We start from the raw sequence: 24,303 nt of genomic DNA on the forward strand, positions 1-24,303 counted from the left end.
TCTACCTCAATTTTTTATTCACTTTTTCCTTAAGATTCACTGGTCTCTGCCTCAATCATTCGCTGTGGCAAAGCATTCTAATTCTAATAACTGCAATTTCTCCTCACTCTCGCAATGACAGTTCTAAGCTGGTAATCTCTCATCACTTACTTCCAAATCAAAGGAAATAGTCTTTCTATGTTCATCGAATCAGAAGCCTTCATAATTTAAAAAATCTCCATTAACTATCCTTTTAGCCTTCTTTGCTTCTGTGGAAATAGTGCCAGTATCTCAAATCTCTCCTCATAACTATAGTTTCTCTTGCATTATCATACTGATTATTCTTTGCTATATGCCTTCAATGGTTTAAATATCATTTCATCAGCTATTACAAAACAACAGGTTCAAAAAAAGATAAAACATTGATTGACTTGTCAGTCCAAATATCTAGTGGATTATTGGCATTCCAGTTATGTGTTATGGATATGTCCAATTTGGACAACCTGTTCGCACAACAAAAAGAAACTGAACATTAATTTTTTTTTTGATATCATCATCACTGGCCTGCCTAAGGAAGGTTCTGGCTCAATTCTCCCTTATCCAAAACACTCCGACTTCTGCTTTTCTCTTCAATTCTCTATACAATCTCCCATTCTTCAGTTGAGCTAGACTATCTCTTCTTCCTGCTTGATCCATTTTTTTTCATCTGTCCTTCTATCATCTCTTCCAACATTTCATCCCCACTCAGCACATGCCAAATCAATTCATTGCCTTTTTCTAATAACATCAATCGAACTATGTTCTTTTATCATTGCCAACACCTCCTCATTAATTTAAGTTTCTATCCCCTTTACTTTCTCCATACATCTCCAAACCCGCATCTCAAAGCTCTGGAGAAGCCTGAATACCTCTTTCATCGGTGTCCATGTTTCAGCACCATTCAGTAAAATCTAGAAATACAAAGCAGGTTCATCACCACCTGAACAGGTCAGACAAGTTAATGTTTTAGTTGAACACCCTTTATTATAAATATCATGCAATATTAATGTCCTGCAATAGATGTCACTACTTTTTACACAAAGCCGAACAAACAAAGAGCTGTTGGAAGGAGTTTTCCTCGACACTTACTGTTTTGTAAAAACATGTTCATTATTATTTTACATCCAGCAGACAAGGGAAATCTTCCCATCCCTCCACTTGTGATAAATGTTACAATTGCACAGACATTTCTCTACATGCACATCTAAAAACTGGGCACTTGGCATCTGAGTGCATCCCCACTGTGCAGAATCTAAGAACGAAGAAGGTTTCCTGAAGATAATGCATCAAATAACAGTTCCTCAAAGCAACAAGTCAAGTCCAAACTGTCTATTTGTATCTTTTTTAAAGCATTGATGGATGCTCAGATGTGCAGGAGATTGTAATTGAGAATAACCAGTTTAAAGGAAATATTAATATAAACTCAGAAAATGTTGGAGACACTCAGCAGGTCAGATAGCGTCTGTGGAAAGAGAAACAGAGATAGTGTTTCAGGCTGGTGACCTTTCATCAGAACTGTTTCTCTCTGCACAAATTCTGCCTGACCTGCTGAGTGTTTCCAGCATTTTCTGTTTTTATTTCGGATTTCTAGCATTCACTGTATTTTGCTTTTGTATTAATATAAACTCCTTTTATTTTGCATGATGCTGGCATTTAAAATCTGATGTGTCCATCTGAAGAACTGTGAATTTAGACTATCTTACTGCAACCTTGTGGAAGCTCAGCATCTTGGTTCTGGCAGTAAACAAAAAACAGCTCAGCTCATGTCGGGTAAATTTGTTAAGTCAGCAGTTTCCTGGAATGAGCTGTGATCAGTACTGCAGCATCATTTCACTGACTGATGCCAAACCCCAGCCATCAGTGACTTTTAACAATCAACACTGACTGAGGATGCTGATCAGAAGATCGCTGCCTATTACATGACCATATTTCCATTACTGCTATTCAAGCGCGCTGTGTTTCAATTCCAAATGTTGCCTGTCCTTTGTTTTAAATCATATATCATGCTCTTTATGCTGTATGACAATGTGGCTTTGTTGGGTATCAGTAATCAAACTTAATTTCAGTGCAATTTAAAGAACGCCTAACAATCAAGCGCATTCCAGTATTAAAATTAAATGAGATTAGTTTAAGCAATTAAGAATAACTCCATCTGTTGTATCCATATAGAAAACTGGACCAGATTAACAGCCAAATTCCTGCTGTGTACCCACTCCAGTACACAGTGAAGTTCTTCACTGCTACTTGAGCACAGTTTCTACCAGTTTGTTCAAAAGAGAACAGTTAAAATTTTACCAAAAACAGCTAAAGACAAATGTGTGACATTGCTGTTTACTATCAGATATTTGCTTGAGTACAACATTCAGTAGAAAAGGGGAAATTGGCAATGAGTTACAACTCTTCATCTTTCTAACTAAAACTTACATTTGGCAATATCTTTCATTCAGCATAAAATGTAATCTTTGCTATTCCATTGGCTGAAAACATACGAGGGGTTATTTTGGTGAAAGGGTGTAAACAGGTGCTAAGTGGATGCTGTGCTAACAAGACACGCCTGTTTGAAAGGCTGGTTTTAACCTGCAATTTTAGGGGAAATTGGTGATTGCCATGATTTAAACGTGCCTGGAAGCGCTAAACCTGGGTCTTGCATGTGTAGCACTCAAGTGCTGATTAAGAGCAATTTTTGTGGAGCCTCCACGCACGCACTTCCATTGAAGGTGTGGAGTGCGCTGGGTGACAGACAACAGCACGTATCAGGATAGCTCGGGGATCGAGGGAGAGGGCTCATGGGTTCTCAGACATGGCACTGGAGGTCCAGGTGGAGGACATCCAGAGGAGGATGGATGTCCTGTAGCCGCAGGGGGAAAGGACGCCACAGAGGCAGATAATGCGGCGGATATGGAACAGATCACAGCCAGGAGCCCTGTCCCCAGGACATGGCTCCAGTGCCACAAGAGATTAACGGTTTGGCATGATTGATCAAGGTAAGATCCTTTCTCATAAACACACTTCTCAATAATTGCACCACCACCAGCATTGCAATCTCAAAACACTGAATCCAACAGCTAACTGTTATGTTCAGAATAAACCCATCAGACTGTATTGTAAGCTGAAACTGTTGTGACCTTGTTCTCTTTATTCAGACTCCAGAGTGGGGAAGCAGCATGGTGGATCACCTTTTATATCTGCTTGCCCCAGGGTGCACAAGTGACCCTTAGGTCTCCCACAGGTGTGCCCCCTAATGGCAAATCTTACATATTGGTGAGGTTTACATACATAACACTAACTATACACTGACGTTCACGCAATGCACATTATTGCATCCTTCACAGGCACTACTCACATTTCAGAAACATCTCACAGCTCTTCAACCATGTGAGGCATCACACACACAAACACATCTGCCAATTACACTCATTCACAATCACCATTTTTTCTCTTCCAGGACAAGATCGTACATAAAAGGTGTCAGCAAGACCTGAGTGGGGGAGGGGAAGTATGACTGCATGAGATGACTCCCCTTGAGGAGACAGTGCTGGCAGTGATCGGGAGGGGATTGGCAGATGCCATGGTCACAGGCTAGGCAGGGGACATCTTCCTTACAGATGCACAACTCTTCCTGATCCCTAATCACCCAATCCTAACCTCCCAAGCTCTATATCGTCTCATCACACACATCCTCCTCCAGTGGCCACACACGCTTCCAGCTGTAGCATTGCAGGCTCCCAGGAAAAAGATCCACCTCACTCCCCCGGAGGCATTGGTAGAAGAGCAAGAACCACCTTGCCTCTACCCCGGAGGAAGAGGAGGAGGAGGAGAACGAAGAAGGTGGCACTGCGTTAATTGCTACCACTGTCGCTGTCACCAGCTCAGAGAGCAGTTCCATGCTTAGATGCTAGGGTAGAACTGTACTCCAGCAGATCGGTGTGCTGGCTTAACAGATGCCCCGGGGTAGTGGTGCAGGAACCTCCTGGCCTCTCTCTGAATGCCAGCATTGTTGATGCCTCCCCCGGCACTGCACCATTGCTCTTGCCATTGCCTGTCAGCCAGCAGCCCAGATTGCTGAAGCCCATGCTGACATGGTGCAATTTAAGGCAGGGCCATCATGGCCCACAGCCTTTCGAGGGCATCCCAGATGGATATCTGAACTGCCTTCTTCAGATTCTCAGCAGCATCCACCTCGCCTGCTGCTGCCACTTGGGTTGCACTTTGTAGAAGCACCAAAGTAGGCAAGAGCACATAGCATAACCGCTAAGGGCAAGTACTGAGGTGACTAGTTTAATATTTGTAAGTGCTGTTGCTTATGTTATTTTGCATTGTTTTTCCTCTAAAGAGTGAATATGGTAATTGTGTAGTGCTGGAATTGGTGGCCTTTTTTATTGTGATGTTCATGGGGTAGGGATTGAAATCATTGAGTGCAGATGGTGGACATCTTGATGGACCCTCAGTCATGGAAGGTAAGGCATATGGCAACAATCTCCGAAGTCTGATAGTGAAGGATGTCTTTCAATAGTGGTCTTCAAATAGATGGCGGCAAACGTCCCTCCTAGGTGTGGGACGTCTACCTGGAACCCTCTGGTGCTCCCCCTGGTCCTCCTCATCATCCTCTGCCTCGTCATCCTCCTCCTCCTCAACTTCATCCTCTTCCCCTGAAAGAGGTGACTATAGAGATTGTAAGCAGATTTGATCCTAGCCTAATTGCTAGACGGACGGTTCGAATCGCCCCTGCCTTACGAAAGTTCTAGGCCCGGGAATTAATATTCAGAGTGTAAATGAAATGAGTCACTGACAGGAATGCTTCAGTGAAAAATCATACTTATATTTATTTGGTCTAATATACACTGGCTAAAACATGCACTACTAAATGAAATTACTGTCTCGGTGAAGAATAAAATCCAGGTTACAAACAGCATACATACAGTACAGAAATGAGACCTAGTAACATGCAGTAATTCCCTGATGGATTCTAACTCCACCCCTACCAACGAATTACCCAATCAAAGCTTCCTCCCCAGAATAGCCCTGAAAAGCTTCACTTCTGAGAAAACTCTGAGTCCTTTAGACCCCACGCAGCTCGCCTGGCTCTCTGGTTACCGGCTTGGGACACTCATGATCATGCTCACCACTACACCCACAGTTGGTTTCCTTGCTCAGCTCAGCTGTGGGAAGTTACTGCCTGCTGGTTTTCAGTCTCGGTGGCTTAGTCTGCGGAACTGCGGCTTCTTCCTCTGGTACATCGATGTTGGTGGAGGGAGAGAGAGCTCTCTCTAGATACAAGCTGCAAGCTCCAAGCTTCACTATGAGCTAAAGTGGAAAGAACCTGTCTTTATGAGAGTCGTGCTACCCCCTATCTTTCCCGTCAATCTTTAAAATCCTTTTGTTTCTAAGCACGGGTACTTAGTCAATGATGGGCCATCCAACCCATGTGTATTGGGCTGATGGCCCTTAATCTGGATACCTCTCTCAGTCTTTGTGTTGGGAAAGACCTGGCTCCTCTTTGGCTGGCCAGGCTAGTGGGTTTATTGTTCTGCTTTCCTTCTGAGATGGAGGTGAGTAGTGCTTTTTCATATTTGAGTGGCTTGGTCAGTGGCCCCCCTTCCTGGCCGACAGCTCTTTTGTCAATATTCATGGCCCCCTTCCTTTAGCTGGGACTGGTGGGCAAACCCGTTCTGGATGACTGACAGTTCTTTTGTCACAGTTAACTGCCATGCGGTCTCTGGAGTTTTAACAAAACCAGCTTTTTCATGTATCTGCACAGGCCGGCCCCAGCACAGGGAAAATACCCTCAGAAAAAAATAAAATCCACAAAATATTCTCGACTGAGTCCATTCTTCAAACAGAAACTTTGCGATCTCTTCAGTCTCCTGTTTAATGCTTTTTCTTTCCATAAAGCATCACTCGACGAGAGAGCAAAGACCAAAGTCTCCCACAAGTGAAGCTGTTCCCCTGATTTTACGTTTTAAAACCCCAGAACTGCACCCCTTACTGCGTGTCACAGTTCCCTTCTACAGAGTCAAGACATCAGTGAAAACGGCTTCTTAACACATGGTTGGGTTCCACTCCACGAGACATTACAAAAAAACACCGCGCACATTGTACCGTACAGCATTGACAGGTGGTAACATATTACAAAAATCACAACAGTGCACATCGCGCAATACAGAGTGTGAAACTCTAACCAGAAGATACAATACACTTGCTTACAGAACTTTGGTACATTACAAATTTTAGCAGGGAGAAACCATCATCAACATACATCAATTGCACCTCTCCGGGTCGATCTAACACCCCTTGCCACTGCGCTCGGAGCATCTGGCTCCGTCGCCTGCAGCTGGTGTAAAACAAGTAGCCTGCAAGCAACAATTGTATCATAACTAATGCATGGGAACCAACGCGGATCCAGGGAGGAACCTCTACACTCAGACCAATGTCCCACCAAGGTGGCGAGACAATCCCCTTGGTCTCCTCCCCCAGTTCTACTTTCTTTAACTCTAAAGTGTAAAAATGTTTCTGGGAGAGCTCGATGGCTTTTATTAACTCCGTGAGGTGTTCCGGCAGAAAAGGGATCGGGTACCTGAAGTGCTCCACATAGTCCTGGAGATGCGTGAAGATGTTGTTTACAGTGAGGTGAATGGTCGAGGGTTCGGGGATGGGAATAATTCGCTCTTGTGCCACTTGAACCTCCGCCTTGGGTTTGAAACAAAAACGCTGTCGCTCATGGGACACCAGATGTCCTGGCTGTACCGAGCGGAGCGCACTTGTGGTGACACAGTATTTCCCACTCCCCACATATGCTACCTGTGGAGGTACGTGATCTGGTGCCATCACTTCCATGGTGCAATTGATAGGTTCCGCACCTGCAGAAGCAAACCCACGTTCTGATCGAGCAAAAGTATTCAAGTACTGGGGCACAGTATTACGTGTGCACCCCTGGTTCTGGCATCTGGAGAAGTCAGTGCTTGTCATAGCATGCTCCCACTTTATGACATACGGCGGGACTGCTTTAAAACGAACATGCACGCCTCCACGAATGACCCCGATATTCTCAACCCTGTAAACCGGTGCTGGCTGGGATGACCCCGCCCATTACCGGCATCCTCACTACAATTCCCATCACTGCATGGTTGGACCACCCACAATCTACAGGGACAGGCTAGGCCTCAGAGGCTAAACGAAGCTGGCACGGGCTTCGAATTGCTCTACAGGTGCAGCGCGGCGAGATGCTTGTTGCTTAACCATGAAGGGACGCGACCTTGCCTCAGGTCTCCAGGTTACTGCGGCCCACGCCCAGCAACCATGCTCCACATAACACGCACACCGCATTCCGTGCAGCCTGCTCCGAGGCGTTCCTGTCCTCCCGTATCAAATCATTAACAGTTTTAGCATGCCTCTCCAGCTCCGCAATGACCTCCTTTAAATGAACAGTCATCTACTGGTCCTCATGAAGCTCTGAACCCACGACGGTATTTTCTTCCCCTCGAATCTTACGCAATTGGTTCTTTAATTCAGTGATCTGCATCTGGAGTTGTACATCATCCATGCTATCAACAATACCTGTTCCTGTACTGAATGCTGTAGCTACATCGTTCCAGGTCCCTCTTCTCTGCCTCCCGAACCCCAATATTCCCAACATCCAGATCATAAAGCTGTTCTTTATCTATATTTCCATAGTCCAGTTCATAAAATTCCTGAAACATCACTTTTAACAGAGCTTCATACAGTTTTTCCGTCTTCGGGCACCACACAGGCAGGTGGGTTTCAGTCAGGTTCAGGATCACGGATGCCACGGAGTAGTGCATGTTCTGAAACAAAACTTTGTCAGTGGGGATTAATACCAACCCATTCCCCGGACTCCTGGTGATGGTGGAACACCTATCTATAGTCGTCTGTACCGTCGGGGTTCTGGGTGGGGACTTCCTGGTGTATGAGATGAGCTCTGTGGCGTTGATAGTGTTTGGGGGATTTGGGATCACACAGACCCACAGACAAACAATGTAAACTGGGCCTCGAACCCATACAGACAAGACATTGGGCCTCGAACCCACACAGACAAGACATGACATGGATCCCTTGTTTCTCCTTCCACCACTTTTCCCAACACAAGCTTGTATCTTTGGCTCGATTCGCTCCTATTAAGACAAAAAATTAAAGAAAAATCTTTTGCTCTGTTGGGGCCACCCCTTCACAGGACCTTCTTCAGTTATTCACATATTTTCCATCTTTAAATCAATTTAGCTAAGTCAAATTTTTAATTTCACAAAACCCTATGTCCAGCCTTTGTGATCTAAATTACTGGAGTTCACACAGCACTGTCCCATACAGGTTCAAGTTCAGCTACACCTTGAGGTCATTTCCATATAAAGAGTCCGGTAATTGCCTGCTTGAAAGAAAAAGAAAAGAACATCCATTGTGGCTTTTCTGTCAGCCCACTGGGTTAATTCACAAGCTGATTTTCTCTAACTGTTACTGAGGGAAAACACCCACTCAAATATAACTTAAAATATAACTTCAAAATTTTACAAATGCTCGGAATAATTATTTCACTCTTGACAAGATGTTGCTTTCTGCTTGTACACAGAGTGTTACCTTTTTTTTTAAAAAAGTTCGACAAACACGCATACTAACGCATGGTACCATGCATACCCATAGCTTACACATTACAATGATTCTTTCATGCATAATAGCAGTACACACCCTTTTCTCCACTGGTCACATTCTTGAATTGGTCGGAAAATTTTGATTTTAAAATACCAAATATATGTGATTGCCTCATGGCCGGGAATAGAGGTTTTTCCCCACAATTTAAACCAGCCAAAATTCTACCATGGCCATAATGAAAGTTTGGTTTTCCCAGGTTAGTTAACCTCAATACCTCCAAATTAATTGAAACCAATTTCAAATTAATCAGTGCCAGTTGAAAAAAAACTATGCAGACACACACACACACACTTAAAGACAAGTTACAAACCATCCACATGCTTTTAACTTTACCATTCACACTGAAACATCAGAGGTTTTTAGTCCAGCTTTCCTCGACCCGTGCCCATAACATGCTGTAATGCGGCCACTAAAATTTGTAATGGGCCGTCGGCTGCCTTCCTGTGGCTCTGTTTTGCCTCAACATCCTCGTAACCTGGCTTCCCTCCTTTCGGGAGCCTACAATTCCTGCACCAGAGTCCCAAATTCCTACAGTTATAACACTCTTGGGATTGACCCGCATTAACTTCCACTTGTCTCCATTCTTTCTTTTGCCTAATCTCTCCTTTAACTTCGGGCACTCTGCTTCCTACTATCACCCCTGCGTCTGACTGTGCCTCGGACTCCCTGAGCCCTGCCTCTAACTTACCAACCTGCTCATCTAGCAGTTGGACTGTCTTTGTACATAGAAGAGTCATATCGCCGTTTCAATGCTGTGTCTCTGCTCCTTGCCCTTCATCCATTCTGCCGCTGCATCCACTGGACGCTCAGCACGCAACAAGCCCAGCACCCATTTCTTAGTGATGTTAACCTTCTTAAATACATATGAAGAAATCCCTTTCTCCATTTGGGGTCCTTCGCCAGAAGCGCTGTCCATGACTGATTTACACTCCTTTAACCCGGGTCCTGCCGCGATCACCATGAGATGTAAGTGGTTTTGATCCTAGCCTAATTGCTAGACGGACGGTTCGAATCGCCCCCGCCTTACGAAAGTTCTAGACCCGGGAATTATTATTCAGAGTGTAAATGAAATGAGTCACGGACAGGAATGCTTCAGTGAAAAATCGTACTTATATTTATTTGGTCTAACATACACTGGCTAAAACATGCACTACTAAATGAAATTACTGCCTCAGTGGAGAATAAAATCTAGGTTACAAACAGCATACATACAGTACAGAAATGAGACCTAGTAACATGCAGTAATTCTAACTCCACCTCTACCAACGAATTACCCAATCAAAGCTTCCTCCCCAGAATAGCCCTGAAAAGCTTCACTTCTGAGAAAACTCTGAGCCCTTTACACCCCACACAGCTCACCTGGCTTTCTGGTTACCGGCTTAGAACACTCGCGATCATGCTCACCACTACAGCCACAGTTGGTTTCCTTGCTCAGCTGTGGGAAGTTACTGCCTGCTAGTGGCTTCATCTGCGGAACTGCGGCTTTCCTCTGGTACATCGATCTTGATGGAGCGAGAGGGAGAGAAAGCTCTCCCTAGGTACAAGCTGCAAGCTCCAAGCTTCACTATGAGCTAAAGTGGAAAGAACCTGTCTTTATGAGAGTCGTGCTACCCCCTATCTTTCCCGTCAATCTTTAAAATCCTTTTGTTTCTAAGCACGGGTACTTAGTCAATGATGGGCCATCCAACCCATGTGTATTGGGCTGATGGCCCTTAATCTGAATACCTCTCTCAGTCTTTGTGTTGAGAAAGACCTGGCTCCTCTTTGGCTGGCCATGCTAGTGGGTTTATTGTTCTGCTTTCCTTCTGAGATGGAGGTGAGAAGTGCTTTTCCATATTTAGAGTGTCTTTGTCAGTGGCCCCCCTTCCTGGCTGACAGCTCTTTTGTCAATACTCATGGCCCCCTTCCTTTAGCTGGGACTGGTGGGCAAACCCGTTCTGGATGACTGACAGTTCTTTTGTCACAGCTAACTGCCATGCGGTCTCTGGAGTTTTAACAAAACCAGCTTTTTCACGTATCTGCACAGGCCGGCCCCAGCACAGGGAAAATACCCTCAGAAAAAAATAAAATCCACAAAATATTCTCGACTGAGTCCATTCTTCAAACAGAAACTTTGCGATCTCTTCAAGATAGTGGATTCATTGGTTGTCATCTTCCAAAGTTCCATAGTTTCTAGAACGGTTCCCGCAGATTAGAAGGTGGCTAATGTAATCCCGCTATTTAAGAAAGGAGGGAGATAGAAAATGGGGAACCACAGACCAGTTAGCTTGACATCAGTCATTGGGAAAATGCTAGAATCTATTATTAAGGACATAGTAACAGGGCACTTTGAAAATAATAATAGGATTGGGCAGAGTCAACATGGATTTATGAAAGGGAAACATGTTTGACAAATCTGTTAGAGTTATTTGAGGTTGTAACTAGTAGAATAGATAAGGGGAACCAGCGGATGTGGTGTATTTGGATTTTCAGAGGCATTCGATAAGGTGCCACACAAGAGGTTATTAAACAAAATTAGGGCTCATGGGATTGGGGGTAATATACCAGCATGGATTGAGAATTGGTTAATGGACAGAAAACAGAGAGTAGGGCAATTTTTGGGTTAGCAGGCTGTAACTCGTGGGGTGCCGCAAGGATCAGTGCTTGGGCCCCAGCTATTCACAATCTATATCAATGAGTTGGAAGAAGGGACCAAATGTAATATATCCAAGTTTGCTGATGATACAAAGCTAAGTGGGAATATAAGTTTTGAGGAGGATGTAAAGAGGCTTCAAGGGAATATAGACAGGCAAAGTGAATGGGCAAGAACATGGCAAATGGAATATAATGTGGAGAAATGTGAAGTTATCCACATTGGTAGGAAAAATAGAAAAGCAGAGTATTTTTTAAATGGTGAGAGATTGAGAAATGTTGGTGTTCAGAGGGACCTGGGTGTTCTTATACACGAACCACTGAAAGTTAACATGCAGGTACAGCAAGCAATTATGTTGGCCTTTATTACAAGACGATTTGAGTATAAGAGTAAAGACCGCAACCAAGTAGAAACTACCCCACAGTGTACAGAAGGGAACAACTGCCATTCACTGATGTCTTGCACTTTGTGGATTTTGTTTCAGTAATATCTACTGTACACATACCTGCAAACCAGTTAAATCATACGCTTACTGAAATAAATATCATTATCCCACATATCTGATGAGGAAAGTAGGCATGTGTACAGCTCATTTTCAATAAGTATCGCAACAGCTTTTAGAAAATGTGTACTGCGTATTAGCCAACTAATTATTTTATGTCAAAGCTTGACTGAAATAGCTTTAAAAAGTAATAGGGCACTGTCAACACAAGGGATCAGAGGGAAGTTTTCACTTCCATTTGTGTAAAACTCCTTTCTTATTTGCTTTCCAGTCTGCACTTTTCATCTAAAATTGGTATAAATGAAATGACTGAAAGGAGAATATTTTGGTTTTGTGTTTGGCCAGAGGGTTGTTGACACAGTTCTTGATTGTATATTACTTGAGTTATTAGATTTAATCAATAAGACCATGTTGTGGGACTAGTTGCAGACAGACACCATCACGCAGCATGCAGATATGTTAGTACAATTCTGACATGTTAGAAGCACTGATATTGCTTTGTTACTGTGCCCATGGGTAAAATGAGATAAACATGTGCCTCCAAATGCATGTCTTAAAAACTTCAATTAGAACAACTGCAGTGAAATTGGTCACAGCACTGGGCAGTAGAGGTTTCATGCTGCTCAGTGTTGAGTGAGGGATTAATGGGTGCGTGTAGAAGGGAAGGGAACACAATAGTGCTAATATAACAATGATAATTACTGAGTACAGTTACACTACAACAAAATCCAGAGAGGGGGTAGTCGCACATCATCTTGATGTGAAACCACATGGAGTGTAACTCCAGTACGATTTCAAGCTTGGTTCCTAGAGGATCCTTATTTGGAGTTCATTTTAAAATTTACGCAGCGCTCACACTACTGTTTGCATCCTCTGAGCCTTCGTACTGAAGATACCAGTGCTGGGACTGGTAGCTGCAGTATAAATGTAACGTAGGGTAAATTTTGTGACGCCCTGCAGCATAATGCATAGATAATCACAGCCGACAATTTTCTGATCTATTCTGGTTGTGTGCAACCTCGTTATGATTGCGGTAATTGATGGCTAATATCATTAATTATGAATTAACAATCGCCCCCTTCTTAAAGGGAAACAAATAATAAACTGTAAATTATGTAAATTTTATTAAATGAAATTTATCAAATCAAATAAAAATTTGGTCCAAGGTGGGGTGATGATGCACTCCAATCCCTCCAGTGCCCACCAGTCACGGAAGGCCTCAAGCGTGCTGGTGGACACCGCGTGCTCCATCTCCAGAGACACTCGGGCGCAGAATATAGCCACGGAAAAGAGGCAGATAGTCGGGCTGATCGACCCCCTTGACTGCATGCTGCCTGAATCCGTGGATGGCCTTGACCAGGCCCAGGAGCAGTCCTACGAGGAGATCCTCCGACCTGCCGGCTCCCCCCGCACCGGGTGACCAAAGATCAGGAGCGTGGGACTGAAGTGCAACCAAAAATCGAGGAGCAGCCCCTTCAAATAGTGTAAGATGGGCTGCAACCTCTCACACTCTATGTAAACATTAAACACGGACTCTTCCGGGGCACAGAAATTGCCGGCAGTCTGGGAGTCCGTGAATCTACTTATAAACATATTGCACGGGACTGCTCTGTGCAACATCCTCACTGGTTGTGTGCAAGGCCTCACAATATTTACCTTCATATGAAGGAGTTAATTATTATTGAAGTTGCTATGCAATTGTAAGTTGTCTTGGACACTGGAGAGCATAAGCAGAGCATGAGGAATGGTATGGTGGGGTGACATGACTATGTTGATATTCCTCAACTGTTAAAAATAAAGGTTTGGAAACATATCATTTTTAATCGCCCCTTTCACCTCTCCGTTTCTCTCAACACTGATCACTGCTGTCCACATTCAGTGCACAATTGGCACCTATTCTTACTTATGAGCCATTAGTATGACGGCGTTCACTGATGCTGTGTCATGGCTCACAGCCCCTATATCGTTATTAAAAAACAAGTTGCATTTGAGATTAGTATTAAGTTTTATATAACTGTTATTTTAATTCATTTATTTTTAAATCTTTCACTCTGGCCCACCCAGGGATGCCAATGTTCGCGGATTTCCCTGTGGTTACTGTTGCAACAAATGGTTGTTCGTCAGGCGACAATAACTCCGCTCAGATACTAGCCCAAGTGTTTTTTAAGCAACAACCTTTATTACACTGGTCTGGGTGTTTATCATTCTCTGTCTAGTTTCCAAACTCTCTTTACTCACACATTTGCTAGATAGTTAAACATGCTGAAACAAAGAATGCTGGGATACATTGACCAATTTGAACCATTTTAAAATATTCTAACATTAACTGTGTCACTATTCAACAAGACACAAGATATCTGATGGTATCAGTGTCTCGCCTTGGGTATTAGGCATCATTCCATTTTCCAATGCGATTGATGTGACTCCATCACCCAATGGGATTGGGCATGCCTTACACATCAATGGGATTATACATGGCACCTTCATCCAGTGCGATTGGATACGTCTCATTGGCCCAGTGAGGTCGGATGTGATTCTCTCACTCTATGGAATAGGATGATATAAAATGTGTGCAAAATGAGATCTTTCCTATTTAACTTGGTTTATTTTTGCTGGTTGTCGTGACAGTGCAACAGATTTCTGATCAAAGGCATGACAGTCAATAATGGAGGTTTAATTAATTTTAACTGGAAAGATTTAAAATCCATTTTGTCAAAATAAAAAGCATCTTGTCTCTTTCCTGGAGCAGGGCTGTAAATTGAGCAGCAATTATTGAGCTGTCAGTATGTATTTGTACAGAATACAATAATGTGGAGTACAAGTCCTGGCTTTCACAAATGTTTTCTGTTATTACTCCTCAGGTTTACCTGCACTGATTGTGGCCATTTCCGTGGGATTTACCAAAGCTAAAGGATACGGAACAGCAAATTAGTGAGTATGTGTAGAAATGTGCTCCTTGCAGAAGTTGCTGTGTCACAGGATTCGTTGCTGCATTATTTATTCCAACACATAATTGAAGTCTCTCCCTTCCCCCACCCCCAATTTAAGCATGTACATAACACACTGCTAAAGTTCCTCTGGGCCATTGACGAGTGAGCTCAGCCAGTTCACAGTCACCAGTTACAAACAAATTCTGATCATGATTAATTTTATTAATTAAATGATGAAAATAACAAGATAAATATAATTAGAATAGCAATGCACCATCTTATATACAATATATTTTAATATTCCCTCTTACAGCAGAGGTTCTCCTGAGATGCTGAATGTGTCATTTTCCTACTAGGGTTGTCTTACTCTGTTTAAACACACAGGTTGTTTCCATAGTTACTAGAAACTGAGAGCTAAACTATTTCAAAATAAACTACTTCCTAAAAATGCCCAGCAGCTTTTAGCTTCCTTTTAATAGCTCTTTAGTATTCTCCACTTTGTAGCTTTCATCTTTTGAACAGCAAAATGGACTTTGGTGGCATATGAATGCATTTTCACCAAATATTCCACAGTTTGCTATTTGATAACATCAGACATCTATGGGTTCATTGCTTAATAATTCATAACAACACATTACTATGAAGAACTAGTTGATTTATTAACAAAGGATTAACAATCACACTACACATTACCAGTTCACCCATTAGGCTCACAACTGCATACCTCATCATGGATGACCTAGACCCAACTGACTGGGGTTTTATTGAGTCTTGTGAACATCACTTGACTGGCTAAACCACTCAAAATGCTACAGCTCTACAAACCTGTCAGCATTCTCACAGGTACATATATTACAATGTGTAAATGAGCTCCCATAGAGCATGACAAATGCTGCATCAATTAAAGCATTGAAGAAGAAAGCAAGACAAATTTCTAATTTAACAAACCGACAATGTAGTCTCAAGCCACCATTACAACTAGGTATCAGCAAATCATGAACCAAGCCACATTGAACAAAACCAATCAAAAAAGTGTTAAGGGAAATATCTGACATTCTTCAGTTGCTAGAAGTCAAAGAATTTCCCTGAACTGAATAGCGGACATTCACTTTGGGAATGTACAGAACAGAGAATGGCAGGGAAATGAGTTTAGAGTAGTTATGTCAGGTGTGGAGCTTGCACCAGCTCTAATGGCCTCCCTCTGATGTCGATTCTGTGGGGGTGAAATTTGTCTTGGGCGGCAGTGGAAAACGGGTGATAGCAACTTGGTAGCCCATTTTATACTCCGCCTCATTTTCTTTTCCACATCTACTATCGCCCATTTTGCTTTACCTTCCAAGCTGAGTTTCACCCGCTATGAGTCATACACTTTCCATTTCCTCCTTAAGCACATACAAACAATGACAAACAGACAAAGACCCTCTGGGGGTCCATCCAGCCTGTCCCACACAATTGCGATACCTTGTGTATCACTGTATATAAACTCTCCACCCCACCCGAAACCATGTGATCTTCTGGGAGCGCTGAAAAACCAGGTAAAAACCCAGGCAAACTTGGGGGAATAATCTGGGAAATTCCTCTCTTGCCCCCCCGCCCTCCCATGGCAATTAAAACTAGTCCAACATATCACTCTCACCCTGATAATTCCCTGCAGTACCTACCTGTTGTACAAGGTGATCTTCGCCCCAGCCAGAAACAGGTCCAGCTCTCACTTCAAGGAATTCAGCGAATCAGCACCCAGCGCCCATCCGGCAGCCTGTTGCAGAAGTCCACTATTCTCTGGGAAAGGAACCAACTCCTGACATCTAACCCCTGGTCCTACCTAACCTATTTAATTGGAATATTAAACTGTCAACTGGAACACAATCTATTCCCTGCATCATCGTATAAACCTTGATCAGATCACCCCTAAGTCTATGTTTCTCTAAAGTGTTGTCCCAGCTCGTTCAGCCTACACATTACCAGTTCATCCACTAGGCTCACAACTGCATACCTCATCCTGGTTGACCTAGACCCAACAGACTGGGGTTTTATTGAGTCTTGTGAACACCACTACAACAGCTCTACAACTCTTTTTGGGGGGGACAAAATAAACATTAGATCAAGTGCCCCCCCCCCCCCGATCTGGGGGACACTCCAGATACTTTTAACTGCCCTCTTTTTAAATTTTTTTTGTTTTTTTGGGTTTTTTTGGGCATTAAAAACATATATTTTACAAGTGCCCCCGATAAAAGGGGAGGGGGACACTAAAACTGGCAATTAAAACAAATTAAACTTTAAAACATATAAAATCAAATTAAAATTTGGTTGCCGGGGCTAATAATGCACTCCAGTCCCTCCGGTGCCCACCTCTCATGGAAGGCCGCGAGTGTACCGGTGGAACAACAACAGCTCTACAACTCTTTTGGGGGGGGGGGAACAAAATAAACACTAGATCAAGTGCCCCCCGATCTGGGGGACACTCCAGACACTTTTAACTGCCCCTTTATTTTTTTAAATATTTTTTTTGTTTTGTTTTTTTGTGGGTTTTTTTGTGATTTTTTTGGGGGGGCATTAAAACCATATATTTTACAAGTGCCCCCTATAAAAGGGGAGGGGAACACTAAAAACCCGGCAATTAAAACAAATTAAACTTTAAAATATATAAAATCAAATTAAAATTTGGTTGCCGGGGGTAATAATGCACTCCAGTCCCTCCGGTGCCCATCTCTCACGGAAGGCCGCGAGCGTAACGGTGGAACAACAACAGCTCTACAAACCTGTGAGCATCCTCACAGGTGCCTATATTACAACGTGTAAATTACATCATCACGCATAAAGGAAGCAATGTGCGTAAGGCATTAAATAATACAGGAAATGGTTTCTGGTTCCCTTTGGTTAACAGGTCAATCCTGTGTCCATCACAAGGACTTTCAGCCACACTCTTCAGAACACAGGCATGTTGAGTGATCTTGCACATGCTCACAAACAGTCCCAGCTGAAGGAGGCAGCTACCTGATTTCCCTAATAATGCTTCTTAATGATGATGGCAACAAAATTCCAAATAAAGAAAACTTAGCAAAATGGAAAAGAAGTGTTTGATTGCTCAATATACAGTATCATGATTATCAGAATCATAAATGGTATGTGGGAATAGGGGGGTTCACCTCACCTGGACCCATTTTAAAAAGGTAAGTCTCCCATTCAGGACTCCTTTTAGATTGTGTCTCACCATTAGGCTTCCTTTTAATGGTGAAGTTCTCCAATCCAGTGCCTCCTTTAAAAAGTGCCTCACCAATCCCTTTGAAAGAGACTTTTCTGCCCAGCAGAATTCCTTTTAAGGATAGTGCTTTCCCATCGCAAGCCTCCAAGGCAGCCTTCCCACAGAACCTCAGTTGAAGAGTGTGTCTTACTATAAGCGAGCTTATAAAAGGCTCTGCACTGAGACCCCTTTTTAAACAGGAAGCCTCCCACTTCCTTTCTTGGTTTTCATCAATAAAATCTCTCATTGTAAAGGAGTCTTTCCATCTGCCCCACTCACCAGTTGCCAACATAGAAAGGGCACTGCTCTGACACTTTTACTCAGTCCACTTCACATCATTAGTATGTAGCACTGTCCACCTTTTACTAAAATGCCTTCAGCAGTAGACACTTGTAGATGTTATTTTCTCCGTCTCCCAAGTTTGGGAACGTGTGCTCTGAATCGGTTGTACTCACTGTGAAGGTGGCATTGTAACACAGTGCATTTCTTGTCACGGCACAATGACCTGATTTATGATAACATCATCAGTGGAGGAATTACTGAGTCTAACAGCATGAGGGCCTCAATTAACACACAGACTTGAAATGACACAATCACTGAAACACCCCAGGGTTAATGACAATGTGTCTAGTGTTGCTGAAAAAAAGTGTATTAATAAGTTAATATATTTCTTTGTAGCTGTTTTTTTTTTAAAGATGGTGAATCTCCGTCTTTGAAGTGCAGCAAATCTTTTACATTTTAGAAAATAAAGAATTTTACTCAATTTTGTTGAAATGTAATCAGGTATCCTTGCTGGCCATTAATCATTGCCAAACCTTGTTAAACAAGGTCTTTGTCCTAAATTACAGAGAGGATGTATCAATCCTCACAAATAAAGGGCCCGAATTAAATGCATTTTCAAAAGTTCAAAATCTTAAATAAGAACCTTAAATGTTATTGTTAAGTTTAGGCTCCTTCCCTGCTCACAACCTGCTGTTCACCAGCATCATCTGATGGACAAGAGAAAAGACTGAAAGAGACTCAGGCTGAGAGTACCTCTTTTTTAAGATACTTTCTTCTCGTTCGCTTTCTTGGGTCTCCCAGAGATAAGTGGGAACCCGACCCAGACACATCCACCAAGGCTGCTCTAAAACTGGCTACCAGCAGATGTACAAGAGGTGCATAGAGTGATGCTCCCTCGCTTTCGGGCAGTGCCTGGATTATTCTCACCACTTCCCCATGGTGGCACGGCGATGGCTGATATGAGGAATTCAGCAAATGAAATAATTTCAGCTGCACACCCATCTACAACTACTCCAAGGTGCTGCATATAGAGGCTCCAATGCCTATGTTACTATACTGTCAATATTAAGTTTATCATTTAATAAACATAAGATCGGTTTCCATATACATAGAAACATAGAAAATAGGTGCAGGAGCAGGCCATTCGGCCCTTCTAGCCTGCACCACCATTCAATATGATCATGCAACTTCAGTACCCCATTCCTGCTTTCTTTCCATATCCTTTGATCCCTTTATCCGTAAGGGCCACATCTAACTCCCTTTTGAATATATCTAACGAACTGCCCTCAACAACTTTCTGTGGTAGAGAATTCCACAGGTTCACAATTCTCTTGAGTGAAGAAGTTTCTCCTCATCTCAGTCCTAAATGGTATACCCCTTATCCTTAGACTGTGACCCCTGGTTCTGGACTTCCCCAACATCGGGAACATTCTTCCTGCATCTAACCTGTCCAATCTTGTCAGAATTTTATGATTCTATGAGATCCCCTCTCATTCTTCTAAATTACAGTGAATATAAGCCGAGTTGATCCAGTCTTTCTTCATATGTCAGTCCTGCCATCCCGGGAATCAGTCTGGTAAACCTTCGCTGCACTCCCTCAATAGCAAGAATGTCCTTCCTCAGATTAGGAGACCAAAACTGAACACAATATTCAAGGTGTGGCCTCACCAAGGCCTTGTACAACTGCAGTAAGACTTCCCTGCTCTTATACTCAAATCCTCTTGCTATGAAGGTCAACATGCCATTTGCCGCCTTCACCGCCTGCCGTACATGCATGCCAACTTTCAGTGACTGATGTACCATGACTCCCAGGTCTCGTTGCACCTCCCCTTTTCCAAATCTGTCATCATTCAGATAATATTCTGCCTTCCTATTTTTGCCACCAAAGTGGATAACTACACATTTATCTACATTATACTCCACCTGCCATGCATTTGCCCACTCACCTAACCTGTCCAAGTCACCCTGCAGACTGTTAGCATCCTCCTCACAGCTCACACTGCCACCCAGCTTAGTGTCATCTGCAAACTTGGAGATAATACATTCAATTCGTTCAAATCATTAATGTATATTTTAAATAGATGGGGTCCCAGCACTGAGCCTTGCTGTACCCCACTAGGCACTGCCTGCCATTCTGAAAAGGACCCGTTTATTCCTACTCTTTGCTTCCAGTCTGCCAACCAGTTCTCTATCCACATCAATACATTACCCCCAATACCATGTGCTTTAATTTTGCAAACTAATCTCTTGAGTGGGACCTTGTCAAAAGCCTTTTGAAAGTCCAAATACACCACATTCACTGGCTCTCCCTTGTCCACTCTACTAGTTACATCCTCAAAAAATTCTAGAAGATTTGTCAAGCATGATTTCCCTTTCATAAATCCATGCTGACTTGGACCGATCCTATCGCTGCTTTCCAAATGCGCTGCTTTTACTTTAATAATTGATTCCAACATTTTCCCCACTACCGATGTCAGGCTAACTGGTCTGTAATTCCCTGTTTCCTTTCTCCCTCCTTTTTTAAAAAGTGGGGTTACATTCGCTACCCTCCAATCCTAGGAACTGATCCAGAGTCTATAAAATGTTAGAAAATGACCACAAATGCATCCACTATTTCTAAGGCCACTTCCTTAAGTACTCTGGGATGCAGACTATCAGGCTCTGGGGATTTATCAGCCTTCAATCCCATCAATTTCCCTGACACAATTTCCTGACGAATAAGGATTTTCTTCAGTTCCTCCTTCTCGCTAGACCCTCGGTCCCTTAATATTTCCGGAAGGTTATTTGTGTCTTCCTTAGTGAAGACAGAACCAAAGTATTTGTTCAATTGGTCTGCCATTTCTTTGTTCCCCATTATAATTTCACCTGATTCTGACTGCAAGGGACCTACATTTGTCTTCACTAATCTTTTTCTCTTCACATATCTATAGAAGCTTTTGCAGTCAATTTTTATGTTCCCTGCAAGCTTACTCTCATACTCTATTTTCCCTTTCCTAATTAAACCCTTTGTCCTCCTCTGCTGAATTCTAAATTTCTCCCAGTCTTCAGGTTTGCTGCTTTTTCTGGACAATTTATATGCCCCTTCCTTGGATTTAACACCATCCCTAATTTCCCTTGTTAGCCACGGTTGAGCTACCTTCCTTGTTTTATTTTTACACCAGACAGAGATGTATAATTATTGAAGTTCATCCATGCGATCTTTAAATGTCTGCCATTGCCTATCCACCGTCAACCCTTTAAGTATCATTCGCCAGTCTATCCTAGCCAATTCACGTCTCATACCATCGAAGTTACTTTTCCTTAAGTTCAGGACCCTAGTCTCTGAATTAATTGTGTCACTCCCCATCTTAGTGAAGAATTCTACCATATTATGGTCACTCTTCCCCAAGGGGCCTCGCACAACAAGATTGCTAATTAATCCTCTCTCATTACACATCACCCTGTCTAGGATGGCCAGCTCTCTAGTTGGTTCCTCGACATATTGGTCTAGAAAACCATCCCTTATACACTCCAGGAAATCCTCCTCCACTGTATTGCTACCAGTTTGATTAGCCCAATGTATATATAGATTAAAGTCACCTGTGATAACTGCGATACCTTTATTGCACGCATCCCTAATTTCTTGTTTGATGCCATCCCCAACCTCACGACCACTGTTTGGTGGTCTGTACACAACTCCCACTGGCGTTTTCTGCCCTTTGGTGTTCCGCAACTCTACCCATACAAATTCCACATCATCCAAGCTAATGTCCTTCCTTACTATTGCGTTAATCTCTTTAACCAGCAATGCTACCCCACCTCCTTTTCCTTTCTGTCTATCCTTCCTGAATATTGAATACCCCGGATGTTGAGTTCCCAGCCTTGGTCACCCTGGAGCCATGTCTCCGCAATCCCAATTACATCATATTCGTTAACAGCTCGCTGCGCAGTTAATTCATCCACCTTATTACGAATGCTCCTCGCATTGAGACACAGAGCCTTCAGGCTTGTTTTTTTTAACATTCTTTGTCCTTTTAGAATTATGCTGTAATATGGCCCTTTTTGATTTTTGCCTTTGATTTCTCTGCCCTCCACTTTTCTTTATCTCTGTTTTACCTTTTGCTTCTGCCCCCATTTTACTTCCCTCTGTCTCCCTGCATAGATTCACATCCCCCTGCCATATTAGTTTAAACCCCCCCCCAACAGCACTAGCAAATACTACCCCTAGGACATCGGTTCCGGTCCTGCCCAGGTGCAGACCATCTGGTTTGTACTGGTCCCATCTCCCCCAGAACCGGTTCCAATGTCCCAGGAATTTGAATCCCTCCCTTATGCACCACTCCTCAAGCCACGTCCTAACTATCCTGCTATTTCTACTCTGACTAGCACGTGGCACTGGTAGCAATCCTGATAATACTATCTTTGAGGTCCTACTTTTTAATTTAACTCCTAGCTCCCTAAATTCAGCTTGTAGGACCTCATCCCGTTTTTTACCTATATCGTTGGTACCTATATGCACCACGACAACTGGCTGTTCACCCTACCCCTCCAGAATGCCCTGCAGCCGCTCTGAGACATCCTTGCCCCTTGGACCAGGGAGGCAACATACCATCCTGGAGTCTTGATTGCGGCCGCAGAAACGCCTATCTATTCCCCTTACAATAGAATCCCCTATCACTATAGGTCTCCCACTCTTTTTCCTCCCCTCCTGTGCAGCAGAGCCACCCATGGTGCCATTAACTTGGCTGCTGCTGCCTTCCCCTAATGAGTCATCTCCACCAACAGTATCAAAAATGGTATATCTGTTTTGGAGGGAAATGACCACAGGGGACCCCTGCACTATCTTCCTACTCCTGCTCTGCCTGATAGTCACGCATTCCCTATTTGCCTTTGTAACCTTTACCTGCGGTGTGACCAACTCACTAAACGTGCTGTTCATGACATCCTCAGCATCGCGGATGCTCCAGAGTGAATCCACGCGCAGCTCCAGTGCCTCAATGCAGTCTGACAGGAGCTGCAGCTGGATACACTTCCCGCATATATAGTAGTGGAACTGTTCCTGATTTCCCACATAGCACAGGAGGAGCATGACATGGGTCTGGGCTCTCCTGCCATGACTTAACCCTTAAATTAATTTAATTTGGCAACAATGCCAAAGGTTTCCTATTGATAAGAAAAGTTAAAGAAATAAATAAAATACTCACCAACCCACCAGCCAATCATTTACCCGCTTGGCTGTGACGTCACACTTAGATTTCTTTTTACTTCCTTGTTTTACTTTCGGACTCTCGATCTCCCGCTGCTGTGGCTCCTCCCGAACTCCGCCCTTTTTATGGGCTTCTCGATCTCCCGCTCCCGCTGCTGTGCCAATGAGACACTTATCTATCTATGCCTTTGTCACTTCAAAGCTTGACTTCTTCAGCATTCTTCCTGCAGCTGGCACAAGCGTTCAGAACTCTGAGGCCCACATGCTATTCCACACACCCATTATGCTTGTACTCACCGACCTCCATTGGTTCCCATTCCCCAAGAAGGTCAACTCAAAATCATCGCCTTTATCTTCAAACCCCATTTTGGCCTGGCAGTCTTTTCCAGCTTTACGCCCCAGCACAAACCCTTTGCTCTTCCAACTCTTAACTGTGCTCCTCCTTTCCTGCATGCAATAGAAATGCCTTTGGCCACCCAAACCCCTGCATTTTGGAGAACCCAAAAAAGCTGTGGAAGCTAGGTGAATTGAAATTTTCAAGAATGAGATTGACAGATTTTTATTAAGCAATAGTATCAAAGGCTATGGATCAACGGTGAGTGAAATTGTTGAAGTACAGATCAGCCAGGTCTAATTGAAGGGTGGAACAGGTTGGAGGGGTTGAATGGCTTACTCCTGTTCCTAGGTTTTTTCTTTGTTTTTCTATTGTGCTGAATGTGACCAAATGATAAATAATACAGTTGAGGAATGATTCCTTCCCACAATTCACTTCCACACCTGTAGTGAATTCCTGATCCTGATCTTAGATAAAGGCGATGATTTTGAGTTGACCTTCTTGGGGAGTGGGAATCAATG

General features: G+C 43.2%; 1 protein-coding gene across 5 annotated transcripts in view; it reads left to right on the forward strand.

Moving 5' to 3' along the window:
• Positions 1-24,303, forward strand: part of LOC139279927 (adhesion G protein-coupled receptor B2-like) — a 1,236,268-nt gene that overhangs the window by 1,095,991 nt on the left and 115,974 nt on the right. For all 5 annotated transcript variants that reach the window (XM_070899255.1, XM_070899259.1, XM_070899256.1 and 2 more), the window contains one exon: positions 14,672-14,741. In XM_070899255.1, coding sequence (XP_070755356.1) covers positions 14,672-14,741 — 70 coding nt within the window. The remainder of the gene's footprint in view (positions 1-14,671; positions 14,742-24,303) is intronic.

This window comes from Pristiophorus japonicus, chromosome 14 (assembly GCF_044704955.1).
Source record: "Pristiophorus japonicus isolate sPriJap1 chromosome 14, sPriJap1.hap1, whole genome shotgun sequence".
NCBI classification, from domain to species: domain Eukaryota; kingdom Metazoa; phylum Chordata; class Chondrichthyes; family Pristiophoridae; genus Pristiophorus; species Pristiophorus japonicus.